The 16,332-nt window shown below is 52.8% G+C and overlaps 2 protein-coding genes across 2 annotated transcripts; one reads left to right on the plus strand and one right to left on the minus strand.

Annotated features, from left to right (window-relative positions):
• Nucleotides 1-257: 257 nt before the first annotated feature.
• LOC117862830 (uncharacterized) lies at nt 258-4,198 on the minus strand. Its single transcript, XM_034746352.2, has 5 exons — nt 3,843-4,198; nt 2,708-2,804; nt 2,545-2,599; nt 2,374-2,464; nt 258-1,842 (listed from the first exon to the last, which is right to left on the minus strand). The coding sequence occupies exons 1-5, from the start codon at nt 3,975-3,977 to the stop codon at nt 1,378-1,380; spliced, it is 843 nt and encodes a 280-aa protein (XP_034602243.2). The 5' UTR covers nt 3,978-4,198; the 3' UTR covers nt 258-1,377.
• A 4,211-nt stretch (nt 4,199-8,409) lies between these two features.
• On the plus strand, nt 8,410-12,187 carry LOC117862414 (uncharacterized). Its single transcript, XM_034745879.2, has 6 exons — nt 8,410-9,351; nt 9,462-9,716; nt 9,799-9,920; nt 10,400-10,836; nt 11,073-11,416; nt 11,551-12,187. Exons 1-6 carry the CDS (start codon nt 9,279-9,281, stop codon nt 11,919-11,921), a joined length of 1,602 nt encoding a protein of 533 aa, XP_034601770.1. The 5' UTR covers nt 8,410-9,278; the 3' UTR covers nt 11,922-12,187.
• The last annotated feature ends 4,145 nt before the right edge of the window (nt 12,188-16,332 follow it).

Raw genomic sequence — 16,332 nt, forward strand, 5'->3', positions numbered from 1 at the left:
GAGGTTATCATTGTCAAACTAGTGAATAATCAACTAATATGACAGAGATAAAATCTAGGGAACCTGGCAAGGAAGTTGTTGCAGCACAGGATGCACTAGTATGGCTAATGGAAGACATTCTTGGCATAATAACATGAATGCAACTAGCAGTGAAGAATTAAGAGGACCAAACAGAACAGAGGGCTAAATATTCTTGGCAGGAAGGAAGCAGAGAGAAAGATCCGGACTCTTGGTATGAATGAACTCGCTCAAAATCATGGGTTAATTAATTGTAAAGATTCTTGGCAGAAACGAGCCGATTCATCAAGAAACCGTATGCCGAGAGGCTACAGAAAAACCAAGAAACCGTATCCCGGTCTTTCCACGAAACGTGAAGCAGGGCGGCGCAAGACCGCTAGAGATTCCCAAACTGGAAAGGCGTCCCGTGAACAAGGAACAAATCAGGGGACACGCAACAAGATAGTAAGGAGCTTAAGGAACGATGATCAGACGAAGCGAAGGCGAGCAAGGTTGCCAGCGAGACCCAACAGCGCACTGTGGATTAAGGCCGAGGGGTCCGCCGCGGGGCTGGCACTGGTGCTGGGCGCCGGTGGCGAGGGCATTTCCTCGAGCAGTCTGCGCCCGGTGCGGGGGCTGGTGGGGTGCCAGGGTGGCGCCGGCGGCGGCTCCTGCGCCTGCGGGCGGGCGCGGTGTAGTAGGCGCCGGGGATGTCCTGAAAGGGCGGCATTCCGTCGAGCACCACCCACCCCTGTGCACGGAGTGGGATTGCGCCTGCGCTTGTGGCCACGGCGGGCACGAGAAGTCGGCGGCGGTGGGGTTGGGGTAGGGTTTGGCGGAACCGCGGAAGTGGGGCGTGCGGGTTGCGCCGATCGGGGCTTTGGAGTTCGGGGAACAGGCGCCAGGCGAGCTATTTGGTTGGGCGAGACCGCGAGAATTTGAAGATGAGGTTTACTCAAGTTTACGACTTAACCGTGGTTGGTTAGCTACTGTTTTTTATTTTATTGTTTTTTGAAAGGTATTTTATTTTACTGATGAAGTTCGGGGAGAAGGGGAAAGGTATTTTATTTTAGTTAGCTACTGAATTGGTTGTCCTTTGTCAAAATCATGATTCTGCCTCCGACTCTACGTCTTTACGATTTTGATTTAAGGCTCTGATTCAACTATTCTATTTGATAAAATATGTTTCTTTACTTAAAAGATCACAGATTTCGATCTAAAGGTATACGCTCTTTACATACAGATTCCAGAGATCAAGAACTCTCGACTTGCCTAGCCATCAATCTTCGATACACTTGCCTGCACGGTGCATCACGTAAAATCTTGGCAGACACGAGAGCACACAAAAACACAGATTCTTACAGCACGCGAACACGACCCTCAGAACATGCCCCTGTACACATGCTTCTTCCTAGATCGCCTGTACTGATGCTTAGGCAGCGGCGGAAGCCAGAACACGGCGCCGCCGCGCCGCCGCCGGCGTTCGATTTGGCCTGCACCGCAGACACCGTCGCGGCCAGCGAAGCACGTGGACGAGCCGGCGGCGTCGACGTCGGCATCGGCGAGGGCCGCGAGGCGGGGCGAGGAGAGCAGCACGGACCACCGGAGGCACACGCCGCGGCAGGCGGCGGCGCACTTGGGCGGCAGCCGCTGGAACACGTTCGCCAGGGCCTCGTTCGACGCCGCGGCCGCCGGGCCCTGCGGCGTCATGGACTCACGCCGCCTCAGCATCTTCCTCCGCAGCAGGCTCAACCCGGCGAGCCACTCGGCGATGTAGCGGGCGGCTTGAGGCCGGCTGAAGAGATCGCCCATCGGTGGCGCTGCCGTCTTCTTCGTCGGCGTCATCTGTCATGCCGATGGATCTCGCCAACGGCAGCTACCAGCTCGGTTCTTCAGAGACAGGGGCATGCCTAGCCTCGCCATGATGGCTTTGTAGTTGTAAGGACTATCTGGGCGTGTCCAGGCAGGACTCGCGGCTGTAGACGTGAACAAGAACAATTCTTGTCAGCAACACATGACAATTGACAACGGTTTCAGTTGTGCCGTTCGAACTATGCGCATCGTCACTTGCCGTCAGGACTACACGACTCCTATCCGGTTACGCCGCTACGTGACATCAGGGCTGCAAGCTGCACATACGGGCCATAATCTATCTTGTACTACTAGCAACAATTCAGGTATAAATTTCCACAGATAAAAAAACAAACAAACTGGAGATGCGTATACTGGGTGACTACTGACTACTGCAATACGATGTTCCCTGACTGGTACAGTTCAACTGCACATCGTAGCATAACAGTTATGTTTTCCTCTTCTATTGATGCGTTTTTACCCGACTAGTCAGTTGCAGACGCGAAAAGCTCATTTGCTTTTAACAGTGAAGTGGAAGCCCATTGGTTCTCGATATTCACCAGTTCCATGGCACCGGAAGCAGTAGTCCAGTCCACTGCCACCACAAATTCGACACCTGAAGAAAGAGTGGTGTGGGTTAGCACCATCATGGAGGGCAAATTCGGACTTTTGCGGACTATGGAGCGTGTGCCTCACCAGTGTGGCCATTCGCCCTTCGGGAGCATGACAAGCTCGGCATGGTTTGTTCTGCCTGTAAATTCCAGACGAAAAAGTTGGTCAGAGAACGCACTGTGCCGACGAATTAGAATCATGTAACAGCATATCACAAGATAACATGGAGATGTAGTAAAAGAGAGACCTCGGCCGAAACAGTTCCGGCAGTCTATTCTCCCTGTGCCTTTGCAGATGGTGCAAGGAGGATCAGGTCGCTTTGGCCTCTCCCTCCTCACGTTTGACTGCAGCCATAGTTACAGTTAGCACGTCAGAAACCAATGTACAAAAGAGCCAAACATCTCCTAACACATGCAGGCATGCTCAATCTGACATTCCAGTGCTTCATCTGTCTCTAACAAGCTGAAGGTCACCAAACTTGGAGGAGGAAGACATGGGTGTTAGGGGGTATGGGACTGGCAGGCAAAGAACATGGGACATTTCGCAACCTCAATTATTTGGCAAAATACACAATGAATTGGGGTCCTCTTAAAGGGGGAAAAATGCAGATGCTGCCCCAGTTCAGAGCAGTATTGCTGAATTCTGCAAAACCTGAAGAACCACTTTGTGCTGGAGTCTGTTAAACTAATTAAACAGTAGAGTTTACAACACCAAAGGTTAAGTGAAGACGAATATAGAGCAGCCTCTGCATTTTTATCCCCTTTCTACAATCTGATTTCATGTGGCCTCTCCCTCTCCTATGTGGTACTTGTTTAATTTTTATTCAGTGTAAACATAAAATGATTATGTTCAGCCAAAAGAAAGACTGCGACAAAAACTAAGTGTCCGATTTCTATAGCTGTATAAAGCAGTTCAATCATCAAATGTAAAGGTGCACACAGCAGTTATTTTTTAGAGAGTGCACAATTGCACACGAAATGCATAAGTAAATAAGCTACGTTCAATTTGTGCAGCATCCATTGCCCAGAGTTTCAGAATTCAGACTAGTTAACCATGAACACCCCCACAAACTTTGCTAGCAGGGGCTTGTAGCTGCAATTTAACAGAGTCGAAAGTCGCAACACCTACAAATGAGCTTTTTGTACTGTTATGTCCTCCTCCACCTATCCGCTATCTGCCTATCTGAACGCGATTTCGGATCCCTGCTGCTTTTGCAGCGGACAGACCTACGAAGAAATGCCTTCTCTAACAACGCTGTCCCGTAGCAGAGTAAAACAAAGGCTTAACTACGTCGCTTGCAACCACCTATCAGGTGTTCGACGAATTGCGGACGAGAACAGAACCGAGCAGGACATGTGGGAGAGAGGCAGAGAGCAAACTACCTCAGTGCGGACGATCCACGACGGCTTCGATGTTCCCAGCCGCCGCGGGGCGCCTTGAACCCCGGCGAGGGAGCCCGAGGGGGCCTGCGCCGGCGACCCCAGGCAGCCGGGGCCGGTCCCCGGCGCCGCAGGCATGGGTGGCGACTAGCCAATGGCTGCTACTTCGAGTGGGTAGCACAAGCACAACGGAGTGTGAGCGGGTTCCGGAATCTGGACTGTTCGTCTCATTCCGGGTTTCCGGGTTTTCTGAAGAAAACCCGGTATCAGACGTGCAAAAGCCACGGGATCTCTTCGGGCTCCCTTCAACTGGGCTGGGCTGCGCAGGCCTTGTTCTTTCGGGCCGGTCCGTTTTTTTTTTCTTTTCCTTTGTGAGTTCTTCTGAATTTGCGACATAAGTTGTTGAGCCATTGGTTGCAGTCTTGCAGTTCTGATTTCTGAATTTGAGTAACAGTTCAGAGCACTGTCACAAAAACATCAAACACAAACAATAACATCAGGAGTTACTAACCTCTATTAACTACTGGTAGCATTAAGCTACCATATCAACTACTCGCATGCGAAACGATCGAAGAGCGAGCCAGCGATCGCCGAACAAGTGAGCGCAAACCTATAAATAAAGCCTTAAGCCACCGCAGCGAGTCCCAGACCAAACCATGAGATCCTCGGCGCTCCTCCTCCTCGCGCTCCTGGCCGCCGCAGTGTGCCTCGCGCATGCAGGCGCCGAGTCCGCCGCGCCGCACCGCTCGCTCGCCTCCGGCGGCCTCTCCCCGACCGGCCCGGGCTCCGACTCGGACTGGTGCTGGGAGTCGCTGCTGACGCTGGGCATGTGGTGCAAGCACGACCTCCTCGCGTCCTTCCTCGCGGGGCGCCCCGCCCCGCGCGCGTGCTGCCGCGCCGCGGACGAGGCCGTCCACCACTGCGGGCCCTTCACCCGCGCCTTCCTCGGCTCGCTCCTCCCGCTCGGGCCGCTAGCGCAGTGCGCCCACCCGGTGATCACCGGCACCCCCGCGACCCGGCCCGGCGCGCGGGGGCCTCCGCGTGCACCCACGCTTGAAACTGGGGCCAGAGTTTCCGGTGGTGCGCGCCCACAGCCGCCGCCGCCGGCGACGGCAGAGGCGCGGACTGGTGCGCGCTTCCCTCCACCGCGCGCGCCTACCGGAGCTTCCAGCGGAACACGTGGGACGACGCCGGCGCCGAATCCGGAGATGAGCGCACGTCTCCCACCACTTCCGGTCGCGCCGCCCAGAGTTGCCAGCGGAACGCCGAAGCGGCCGCCGCGGTCGAGCGTACGTATCCCACCACCTGAAGCTCCCAGCGGAACGCAGGGGTCGCCGGGGCCGAAGCCGCAGACGACAACCCGCGTGCCGGCGCTTTCTGGTGGCGCGCGTGACGGGAGCCTGCCTAAACCGAAGGTCATCGCTGGTGGGAGCGCGGGCGGGCGGGCGCGTCGCGCGCCGGACGCTTACGCCGCAGGTGCGCCGTTGGGAGCTGGCGCAGCGCCACCACCACGGAAGGGAGTGCGGACGGCGAGACCCAGCACGAAGAGCCCGGCGGTTGAGTAACGTCCCGGCTTGCACAGCGGCAGTTTCATTTGAGGACAAGTGACGGTTTTGCCAAGGGATGAGTGTGTTTTCCATTTAAGGACAAGTGTAACGCAAGTCTGATAACTGTCACGACACAGTCCGTTAATACGGATACCTCATTTTAAATGAGAAATCTCATGTAGTGATCGAGAAAATGGTTCATTGAGAAATCGCGCGGACGGGTGTGCCCTCCCCTCCACCGCGCGCGCCTACCGGAGCTTCCAGCGAAACGCACGGGACGCCGGCGCCGAAGCCGGAAAAGAGCGCACGTCTCCCACCACTAGCGATCACGCTGCCCAGTTCCCAGCGGAACGCATGGGTAGCCGGGGCCGAAGCCGCAGACGAGCCCACGTCTCCCAGGTCGGCGGTTGCGAAGTCTATGGTGCCCCCGGGGTGGGAAACGAGCGCACGTCTTCCGCAGTATCCACCCCCACACCCACTGGGTGTTTCTCCGAGCACGTGCGTGGCTTCGCCAAGTGCTGCTGGCGGGACGCGCGCGCCGGCGTTTCCTGGTGGCGCATGACGTGACGCCGGGGCGCCTGGAGCCCCGCCCATGCCGGTGTATGAAAACCAGGCCAACTGAAGGTCATCGCTAGTGGGAGTACGGGCGGGCGGACGGACGCGTCGCGCGCCGGAGGCTTACAGCGCAAGTGTGGGCGCGCTCCTGCCAAGTGCTGCTGGTGGGACGCGCGCGCCGGCGTTTCCTGGTGGCGCACAGCGTGACGCCGGGGCGCCTGGAGCTCCGCCCATGCCGGTGTATGAAAACCAGCTTAAACCGAAGGTCATCGCTGGTGGGAGTACGGGCGGGCGGACGGACGCGTCGCGCTCCGGAGGCTTACGGCGCAAGTGTGGGTGCGCTCCTGGCAGCTGCCGCGGCGCCACCACGTACGTAACCAAACTGTGGCACGCCAGTTTCATATCCGGTTTTGCAAGGGCACGACCGCGCGAGTGTGTTTTTCATTGAACGTGCTACTATACGTAACTACGCAAGTCTTAAAAATGAAATTTCTACGGCATATTCAGGTGTTACAACTCTCCCATGTATGAAGGTAGATGAACAATCGATCCATATACCACAACAGGTTCTTCTTGAGCTTCGGCGATACTTTTTTCAGCTCCGGCCAAGTTAGGTTTCGGGGTTGGGTTCGGGGTGAGGTTTACATGTGGCCTTTGGATGTAGAGAGAGCTCCGGGATGGCTCGCGCGGCCAGCGGTGGTGGCGGTCGAGATGGCTGGGAGCGGAGGCGGCGAGTTGAGGCGCCGCCGGAGCCCGGTGGTGGTGGACCCTCAGTTGGGCGGTGGAGGCGTCGGGGCAAGCACTAGTGACGAAGGGAGCAGTCAAAGAAGAAGGCGACGGATCCAACAGCGGTGGAGGCGGAGGTGAACGATGGAGGCGAGCTTGGATGACAAGAGCGACAATGGAGGGTAGAGAGAGGTGGAAGGAGGGAGGAGCGGTGGGGGAAGGGAGGGCCTTGCCAGCGTTGGGGCGACGCCGACGAGGCAAAAGGGTGGAGGTAGCAGGCGGCACCGGGATGAAGCAACGGGGCGGGTGGATAAGGCTGCAACCTTTTGCGCAATAATGAGTATACGGTCAACCACTCGCCATGTTACCACCGGACGACGCGCTGTCCAGACGCTTCACATGACGGCCCCACAAGCTACGATATCTCCAACGCAGCCCTGACGAAGCCATTCCCGTTTCTTTTTCCTTTCCCATTCTCTCTCTCTTCCGTTTCCTAGATCCAATCGGAGTGGTGGCAAGCAGGTCGGGGTGAACTCCCGCGCTGGTAGCAGCGACGGCAGACCAAAGCGAGGTCCCTCCCGTCGGGGAACGGCGGCGCTTGGGCTCCTGGGGCACAGCCCCGTCCGAGAGCTCCCCAGCGGCGGCAACCTCCCCCGAGAGAGCTCCACGACAGTGGCGGCGAGCTCCCGGGGGGAGCAACGGCGAGCATGAGGAGCTCACCCTCAGGGAATCTGGCCGGTGTGTCGGAGAGAGTGACATTTTCTTTTTTTTCTATTTTTTACGGTTTTTGATGCAAAAGTTTTTACACAAAATTTTATTTAATTTTCAAAACTTTCTTTCCATTTTTTATAATTTTTTCCCAAAGTTTTTCCTTCAAAAATTTGTGTCGGACTTTTGCTCTGGATTTTTTGAAAATTTTTTTGTTTCAAATTTTTTGACAAAATCTTTGTGCCTACATTTTTTTCAAACTTTATCCCCAATTTTTTATTTCAAACCTTTTCCAAAATTTTATTTTCAAACTTTTTTTACTGATTTTTTTTCAAACTTTGTGTCTCTGATTTTTTTTTCTAGATTTCTTTTGGAAAACTTTTATTGTCGAATTTTATTTTTTTCCGATGGTTTCTTATTTTGTTTTTTCGTGTTTCACTCTTACTCTTTTTGGTTGCGGGACCACGACGTCCACGCACATGCGCGCATGTGGGAAGTGGGGTAAGCAGTATCGATCGGTGGGAGGCTTCCCACCAGGCGCCCGTAAACTTGACACCCCAACCTTTGCGGGGTAAGAGAGGGTAAGGTTGGAGGATTGTTGGATTTAGACCGTTGATGTTTGATCGGATGGTCAGAAATTGTAAGTGCGGACTATCGTACTCGAGGGGCCATAGACAACTATAGCAAAATTATCAATAGCTTAGATAAAATCCATCTCTTTCTTTCATTATCTCTTTCTTCAATCCTTATCTACTCACTAGATATGGAACCATTGCACACCACTGCTTTCTCGTTTGGCTAGCTGTGGTGACAGCAGGCCCCTCCACTATAGGTCTATAAGTCTATTCTAACCCCTCTCGGTATATGTTTCCCGACATCTTATTCTTGATTGAGCTCCCTAGTCGTCATCTAGATATAGTATATATCTAGTAGAAGTATCCAAATGATCTAAAGAGGAAGTATAATTTTTCAACATATACAAAATCTGTAACGCAGTTGATGTCACGACGATCCGTTGATATGGATTTGTTCTACTCAACACGATGCAACTGCTCTCAGACTGAAATACTGAAGCCACACAAATTACAGAGATCACACAGTAGCCTCAACACAACAGCCGGCCGCTTCCGAGGTTCCGAAGCCCCCTGCCCCTCTCGCCTCCCCTGCCAAGTCCCAAACATCCGCTAGTAGCCGCCCCCGCCCAGTTCTCGCGGCCGCGGCCGATTTGCGACGCGCTAGTTCGGATCTGGCGCACTGCGGGGAGCAGACGCAGGGGGCGTGGCTCTCCCCACTCTGATGGATCCACCCCATGCCCCGAGCAGTCTGGATCTCCGCGGCGGCTGCTCGGGAACTCGTCGATCTGGACAGCGGCCGCCACCCGAAGAGGCAAACAGCGCGCCTCCTAGAGTGCGCGCAGCGCCCACCGCCGGCGGAATGGGAGGCCACGGCCATGTCGTGGCAGGCCGCAGGCGTGACACGAGGTGCACGCGTCCTCCGGCGCACCAGCCTCCATGACCTCCCGTTGTTGGTCCGCGAGACCGCGACATTCAACAAGGCAAGCGTCCCCCACTCCCCGGACGCCCCCGACGTCCCGTGCCGCCGCCGCCGCCGCCGCGCGCGGCGCTGCTTCGAAGAAGCGCCGCCGTCAAAGCCCAGACCAATTCTCATTACCCACCATGGAATAGAGTGGACTGGGCCGAAATCCCCTCACTTCGGTATCATTTCCGGGCCCATCAAAATTGGCTGAGCTCGGACCACGGGAGCGGGTCCGCTACAAAAATAAGCCCCCGACGACGTCTAGGGGAAAAAAGAAAAAGAAAAAAACCCAACGGAGAACCGGAACAAAGGGTGTTTGACCAAAGGTCTCGCGGCCTCCGGCTGTACGGCTCGCTTGCAGCGCGGAATGGGGAGCGGCGTGCCGCCTCCGGACGGCGTTTCTCCGGCCGGTGGATTCACCGTCGACGCCGCGGTGTACGGTGGGTTCTCCTCTCCGCGGGGCATTATGTTTGTTTGCTGCATTCGGTCGTCAAGTTGGGTTCTTACGTTCTTGGGGTTTCACCCCATGGCTCTTCTTGATTTCTTGAAGCCGATGGTGGGGGAAGCATTAAAGCGGGGAACACGAAGACGCTCTGTGCAGGGGCGGCGACCTCGCACTCGCACGGGAGAGACTACTCCTGCGAGAGGAACATGAAGACGCCGCCTGCAGGTGCAGGAGTAGCGGCGTCGTGCTCGCACGAGGAAGACTCTTCCTGCGAGAGGAACATGAAGACGCCGCCTGCAGATGCAGGGGTGGCGACGTCGCCGTTGCGGAAAGACTCCTCCGACCAGCCGTTATACGGAGGTGGGTCGCCTGCAGGTTCTGTTATTTCCGGTTCTTGCGAACTCTTTCTATTCTGCCTCACGGTGGATTCAATTTCTTGCAGCTGATGATGGGGGCTATTCTTCTGTGCCGAGTATGAAGCCCCCGACTTCCTCTGAGAATGGAATTCCAGCAGCAAAGCGGTGCAGAGTCGCAGATGTTAACGCTCTCGTGCAACACAAAGAGGTAAAACACAGAGTCTATCTTAGGCAGTATGTTCTTAATTTGTGTGCTAGTACTACTGCAATGTTTGGTGCATCAGATTTAATTTCGTTGAAGTTTAGGCCAGAGAATGTTGTAGTTTGTTTAGTTAAGACTTGGTCATTAGGATCCTTTAGGTTGATCTTCTAATACATATAGGATCCGGCGATCAAGCAAGCTCTGCTAGCCAGTAGCCCGCGAGAGCAACTGCAGGATCCGGTGATGCGCATATCACTCTCTTAACAGTCAAGTTTGTTCGTTGTTTAGGGCCTTAAGGTGCATATGTATGTGGCTTAAATTATTTAAACATGTAGAGCTTTGTATTCCTAATAATTAATAGGTAGTTTATTCAAGGTTGCATGGGAAATTTTGTAACCTGTTCTTAGATACATAGTGAGTTCTGTAAGAAAATGAAATCATCAATGTATCTGAGATTAATGCCTTCTCATTTTATGCTGCCTTAGGTCCCACCAATTACCAGGAGAGGCCCTTCAGTCAACTTAAATGTGGATGTCCTTATGGAGATCTTTGCTAGGCTACAACCTGATGTACTACTGCGCATGGCAACAGCTTGTAGTTTCTTCCGAGAGGTTATCAGATCATCTGATTTTCGACACTGCTACCGTTCAAATCAGAAGGGCAAAATGCTGGGCTTCTTTATGAAGAAAAAGGCACGTGGAAAAACACGTGTGATGTATCCATATGTTAGATGTGATGGTCTTTCTGCACAAATGTCACGAGCTTCAGAGTCAATTAGAGATCTGTGGGTTTCAGCAGAAACTTGCCCGAACAGTTATTGGCCATACTTTGAGCTATTGGACTCCAGGGATGGGAAGTTGCTGCTGTTAGCTGGCAACTCTAGTCGAGACCAAGATATGTTTGTGTTTTATCCCCATGCAAGGTATAGCAAATCCCCAAAATCAAACTTTCAACTATCTTCTCGTGTCTTCTTTCTGCCTACTCCAGTTTTTTCTAAACTGTAGCTTTAATCATGCCGCATGATGTGCCTTGTTTTCTCACGTACCTATTCTTGAATTGAGCTCTAGCTTGTTCTGACTAAAGCTTTACTTATATTGTTAAGTCTTTTTGCCTACTCTTGGATTAAACTCTAGCTTCTGCTAATTGTGTAATCCTCAGGAAGAATCGGCACCGGCAGATACCACGCCTACGGTTTTTCCATGACACCCAAATTGTGACTGCTGCATTACTTCCAGATGAACGGACTCATCATTACAATGTGATTGTTCTAGCAAAACGAGTCTCACGTTCAAAGGTGACATTGAATACTCCACTGGTGGAGACAGTGGTAGCATGCTATAGTTCTTCAGCCGGCAGATGGATTAAAGCAAAGACCATTCAGTCATTCGTACTGCCAGCTAAGAAAATGCTTCAAATTGGATCGGTACTCATTGATGACATGATATATTTCTTGCATCGCGGCGAAGAACTAATCACTGTTCAGATTTCCAGCCTGGAACTTGGTAACCGACTTTTCTTTTGTCCTGTCATTTGAAATCTCTACTAGGTTGATCTTCTCTCCATATAAACAAAGGGCATTTTCCATTGAATTTTTTCTTTATACGCTGACTGAACCTTGGTTTGACTTTCTTTTTAGCAACAACCATACTCCCTGATATTGGAGGTGCCAAAAAAACAACATTAAGGACGAGTCATATATCTCGAGGACAAGGCAGCCAGCTATGTTTAGCTATGGTTTCTGGAAGGAACATTAGGGTCTACACTTACAGCAACCCTTCAAAGTCTTGGGAAAACAAGACAAACTGGTTAACTCTAGGAGGAGGTATCAAAGTGATAGGATCATCTGAGAGTCAGGGCTTGATACTAGTGAAAACTGGCACTTTGGATGTTGTCTCTGTTGAAATGGAAACAGGCTTAGTGAAGTCAGTATCAGTTGGCAACTGTGAAAGTGATGAGGTTCTGGCGTACGAACAAGAGTGCCCTGCAGTCTCCCAAATGATCATGTGATAAATCCTGTACAATAGATGCGAAACCTGTTGTAAGGCCATATTGATTGGCGGATTGCTACTGCAGATTTGACAGAGAAAAGTATTGTTGTATGCTATTCACAAGCTTCAACCACTATGTGTGGTGCATCTGTAAATCCAGTTCTCGGTCATATGGTTTCATCATGAGCATTTGGTTGCAATTTTGTTTCGGGAATTAGATTGTAAATTCATGTATTGGATAATGCAAGTTCATATACAATTTTTTTGTTAGCCAACTTACACTAACAGATTGATTCATTGACTGGATCAAACATAATATTTTTCAGTCTGTTTCCTGCTATTTTTTTAGAATACAAAATAAGGTAAATGCAACGTCTTCTGTCCGAAAGTGTTTTTCCCGTCAGTTGTGGTTCGGTGATCTTATGGAACATGTGGAAGGGGCGTGCTCAGGTGTTTGAGCATGTTGCTCATCATCCACGGCTTCTGACGATCAAAATGATGGCAGAAGACCTTACCCTTTTTTAATAGTTACGGGGGGAGAGTATCCCCACCTGAATTGTATTAAGAGGTGTACTAGACCAGGGATCAACAGCCTCGATTTTTAGGAAACGCTCGGTTAATTTGTGAAAACCGGTCTAAAACCATAACAATCTACCTAGCTAAACTAGATCCTAAGCCCCAGCACAAGGGTGAATTTGTGGCATAATCACGAATAAGAAAACACCGTGCCCTAGCACAAGGGTGAAATTGTGGCACAATCACGTATAACAACACCGCGCCCCAGCACAAGGACGAAAACGTGGCATGACCACCCATCACAATACTAAGCTTCGCAACATCAAAATCAGCAGCAACAGGCTACCAGCGAGGATTCTCACAGCGATGCCCTCATGAGGGACACGATAATGACAGCGCCGTCATCGCTGGCCCTAGCCTTGGGCTGGATTTTCACCCGAAGAATCCATCACAATAGTGCGGGGAGGCACATCGAAGACGCCTCCAGGGAGGAAACGACACCCACAAGTATCGCTGTCAAGGCTTTCGCCACCGATCTCCGCCGAACCAACGCTTTCGCTGCACATCAATCGACATTCATGGCAACCCCAGCGGTCGTGGAAGGTGGTTACTCGCTCCTTGCCTGTCTGCAAGTAGTGGCGGACCCAGGATTTCAGAGCAGGGTATGCCCATTTCAATTTTGATTACCTCGCTGGCCTGGGCGCCTGGCCGTCGCGCCGAGCGGGACGCCGGGATCTCGCCCAACGGGCGGCGGCCGAACGCGCGGGCCGCGGGGGCGGGGGGCGCCGGGCGGGGCGGCGGACGGCGCGCCGGTGCCGCGAGCGCCGAGCAGGCGAGCGGCCGTGCGGGTGGAGGGCAGTCTGGTTCTGGCGGCGGCGCGGGCGGGCTACCTGGAGGCGCGGGCGGGCAGCCTGGCGGCGGCAGCGGCGCGCCGACCTTTTTTTTTCTTTTAGCCCTTTCGAATTTTCGAAAGATTCTTACAAATACGCCCCTAGCGGAACCAACGCCAAGCTTACACATCTCGGCACCAGCTATTCTGACGCCAAGGTCCATACGCAGCTGTTGATGCGGATGCCGACATGGCGGGGGCTTTGCACCATCCATGGTGCCAAGCTTTGGCGCCGTGGATCTTGGCGCAAAGCTTGGCGCCGTAGGCCTTGACGCCGAGCAATTTACCCATGCCTCCTGACGTTTCGAATGAAACAAGTATAATTATTCCGAGGAGTGTGCAACAGGGGTTTGAACTCAGATCTTTGAGATAAGAAGCCCACGTCCTAACCAGTTGAACTAGAGCGTAGTTTGTTGCACACTCCTCGGAATAATTATACTTGTTTCGTTCGAAACGTCAGGAGGCATGGGGTAAAATGCTCGGCGCCAAGGCCTACGGCACCAAGCTTGGCACCAAGATCCACGGCGCCTGGCGCCAAGCTCCCGCCACGTCGGCATCTGCGCCAGCAGCTGCGCATGGACCTTGGCGCTAGGATGGTTGGCGCCGAGACGTGTAAGATTGGTGGCAACGTGGATGGCGCCAAGCTAAGGGTCCATTTTTTGAATTGGTTCCGCCAGGAGCGTATTTGTGAGAATCTTTCGCAAAAAGGGCTAAAACGGCAGCGACGCGATTCCGCGTCTGTTGGAGCTCGGAAGCTGCTGGCGGCTGCCCTACAGCGGGATTAGGGAGTGGGCTCTGGGCTGAGTGGGGGGAATCAGGGATTACGGAATGGGAATAGGGAGTGGGCTCTAGGCTGAGTGGGGGGAATCGGGGATTAGGGAATGGGAAGGCTAGATGGGCCATTGGGCCGTCCGGCGGGTGTGGCCTGTGGGCTATTTGTGTTGGACGTGAATTGGAACCATAAAATAGGTGGGAGTATCAATTTTAAGATCTTAACTATATTATACATTAACTATATTATACATGTATATATCTCTGAGAAATACTAAATTTTTTCAAAAAATGTTAGGTATGCCTAGGAATACCTACGCACAACTGTGGGTCCGCCCCTGCCTGCAAGGTAATGTGCCAAGACCTTACCATTTTGGCAGCACCGAGCCTCCTCTTCCTGCATGTTCTAGGAAAACCAAGAGATGCTAATATTGAGTTGGCTGAAATTGCCTGGGTCGACTACTAGTAACCTTACGACGCCAATCCAACGGATGAGATTCCCGTTTTCGAGACATGTTTCATTAAGAGAAAGAGAAACACTAGAATACTAGAACAATGACGCGGCTTCAAGGAAGTCTCAAAGTGCAGGACTCGACGTACGGTCACCACACAGGTAAGACACGACCTAGCACGGTAGCACCACGAGCAAAGGCGTTTACGAAACATAGACAAACACCGGATGCATGCACAATCGACCTATGCCCCTAAGTACAATACAACCTTAGAAATTAGGATGAAGAAGACAGAGTGATGACTACCGTAGCACCACAAGCATCCAAGCTAGATGTCCCTACCCTAAATAAATATATTCTTGCTTTATGTACAAAACGATCAAGGCTTCTACGAGCACGTGGCATCCTTAAAATTTTCCCAATCTCACTTGACCAAAGGAAGACTAGGAAATATGCTCGTGTGTTACTTATAGGCGAAGGCTATATGGATATATTATTGCCCTATAATTTGTTTGTGATAATATAATGTGTGAACTCTTACGGAGATGATGCCGGCCGGGGCGCGACAGGCCACTGGAAGCGGCGCGGTGGTGCACCTGGGAGCGGCGTGGTGGTGTGCGGCGGGGGTGCTAGCGGCGGCACGTCGAGGATGCGGCTCTGTGCGGCTTGGAGGTGCTGTGGTAGCGCAGTCAAGGGTGGTTCGCGTGGGTCTCGCTAGCGACACCTTGGTAGTATGGCTAGCATCGCCTGCGCAGTGGCGTGCCAACAACGCCATGAAGGTGTGGTTGGTAGCGCAGGGCCATCTTTGCGGCGCAGGCGTGGTGAAAACGGCGGTAGAGTGCGCTGGAGTGGCCGCACGCGTGGTGGTGGTGATCGAGGCATCATGGCTGCGAGTGAGGAGGTGCGGAAGGGACCGTGTCAGCAAGGAGGAGCGGAGGGCCCATGCTCGCTAAAAGATTTGGGTTCGTATGTGTGGTGCAGCTGTGATCTCGGTGACGGTAAGGCGAAGGTGAAGTTCCTGGAGTGGCTTGGTGGTACCAAGTCACCCCCGATGGCGAAGCAAACCTGAATCCTCGGAGAGTCCAGCGGTGGGAGAGGGGAGGCTCCCGTGCACTTTAAGGTGGTGTGTCCGAGGAGAGTCCGAGGAGTGGTGTGCGGCGATAGATGTGGCGAGGTCCTTCTATGTTGCCTTGGAGGTTCAGGATCCGGTGCAGTGCTTCGGTCGTTTTGGCGTGTAAGGTGCAACGGCGGTACTTCGACAAGGGGTCCTGCATGGTGGTGGTTTCTTCGGTGAGGTGTGGTGGGCTCCTCTTCTGACTTTTGCCAACGCAAGATCATGGTTGGGAGATCGACGATTGTGTGTGTGGCCTGAAGATGACGGTGGCATGGTGGAACAGCTATGGTAGCTATATGGCTTGCAGCGGACTGTGGCGTCCAGTTCTGCATGGCAGTGGCTGGTTGGCATGGGACATCACCAGGAATGACGGCGCTTGTGATGAGTGTTACTTGTCAGCTTTTCTCCCGGGTTGTGGTGGTGCAGTGTGGTGAGTTGAGTGGAGTTGAGTTGAGTTGTGCAGCTGTGTTGATATCTCAATCGAATCGGTTGTTGTTTTGAGCTAGTGTTTCGAGTGGAGTTGTGCGACAGTGTTGATGTCCCAATCCAACCGGCCGGTGTTGTGATGTGCCCAGTTTGGACGTATTCTTCTTCTTTTAATATAATTGGTAGCTCTACTGTCTGGTTTGTTTAAAAAAAAATACGACAGCTGTTGATAGCAGCAAATGGAGAATCAAAGGAACAGAAC

Source organism: Setaria viridis, chromosome 7 (assembly GCF_005286985.2).
Source record: "Setaria viridis chromosome 7, Setaria_viridis_v4.0, whole genome shotgun sequence".
NCBI classification, from domain to species: Eukaryota; Viridiplantae; Streptophyta; class Magnoliopsida; order Poales; family Poaceae; genus Setaria; species Setaria viridis.

What these genes read in the sequence shown, in the direction of transcription:
- LOC117862830 (XM_034746352.2), bottom strand. Translation starts at nt 3,977, where the DNA reads ATGCCTGCGGCGCCGGGGACCGGCCCCGGCTGCCTGGGGTCGCCGGCG. An exon ending in CGTGGATCGTCCGCACTGAG is followed by an intron (nt 2,805 to 3,842) that starts GTAGTTTGCTCT and finishes CTATGGCTGCAG; the next exon opens with TCAAACGTGAGGAGGGAGAG. An exon ending in CCGGAACTGTTTCGGCCGAG is followed by an intron (nt 2,600 to 2,707) that starts GTCTCTCTTTTA and finishes TGGAATTTACAG; the next exon opens with GCAGAACAAACCATGCCGAG.
- LOC117862414 (XM_034745879.2), top strand. Translation starts at nt 9,279, where the DNA reads ATGGGGAGCGGCGTGCCGCCTCCGGACGGCGTTTCTCCGGCCGGTGGA. An exon ending in CGACCAGCCGTTATACGGAG is followed by an intron (nt 9,717 to 9,798) that starts GTGGGTCGCCTG and finishes AATTTCTTGCAG; the next exon opens with CTGATGATGGGGGCTATTCT. An exon ending in CTCTCGTGCAACACAAAGAG is followed by an intron (nt 9,921 to 10,399) that starts GTAAAACACAGA and finishes ATGCTGCCTTAG; the next exon opens with GTCCCACCAATTACCAGGAG.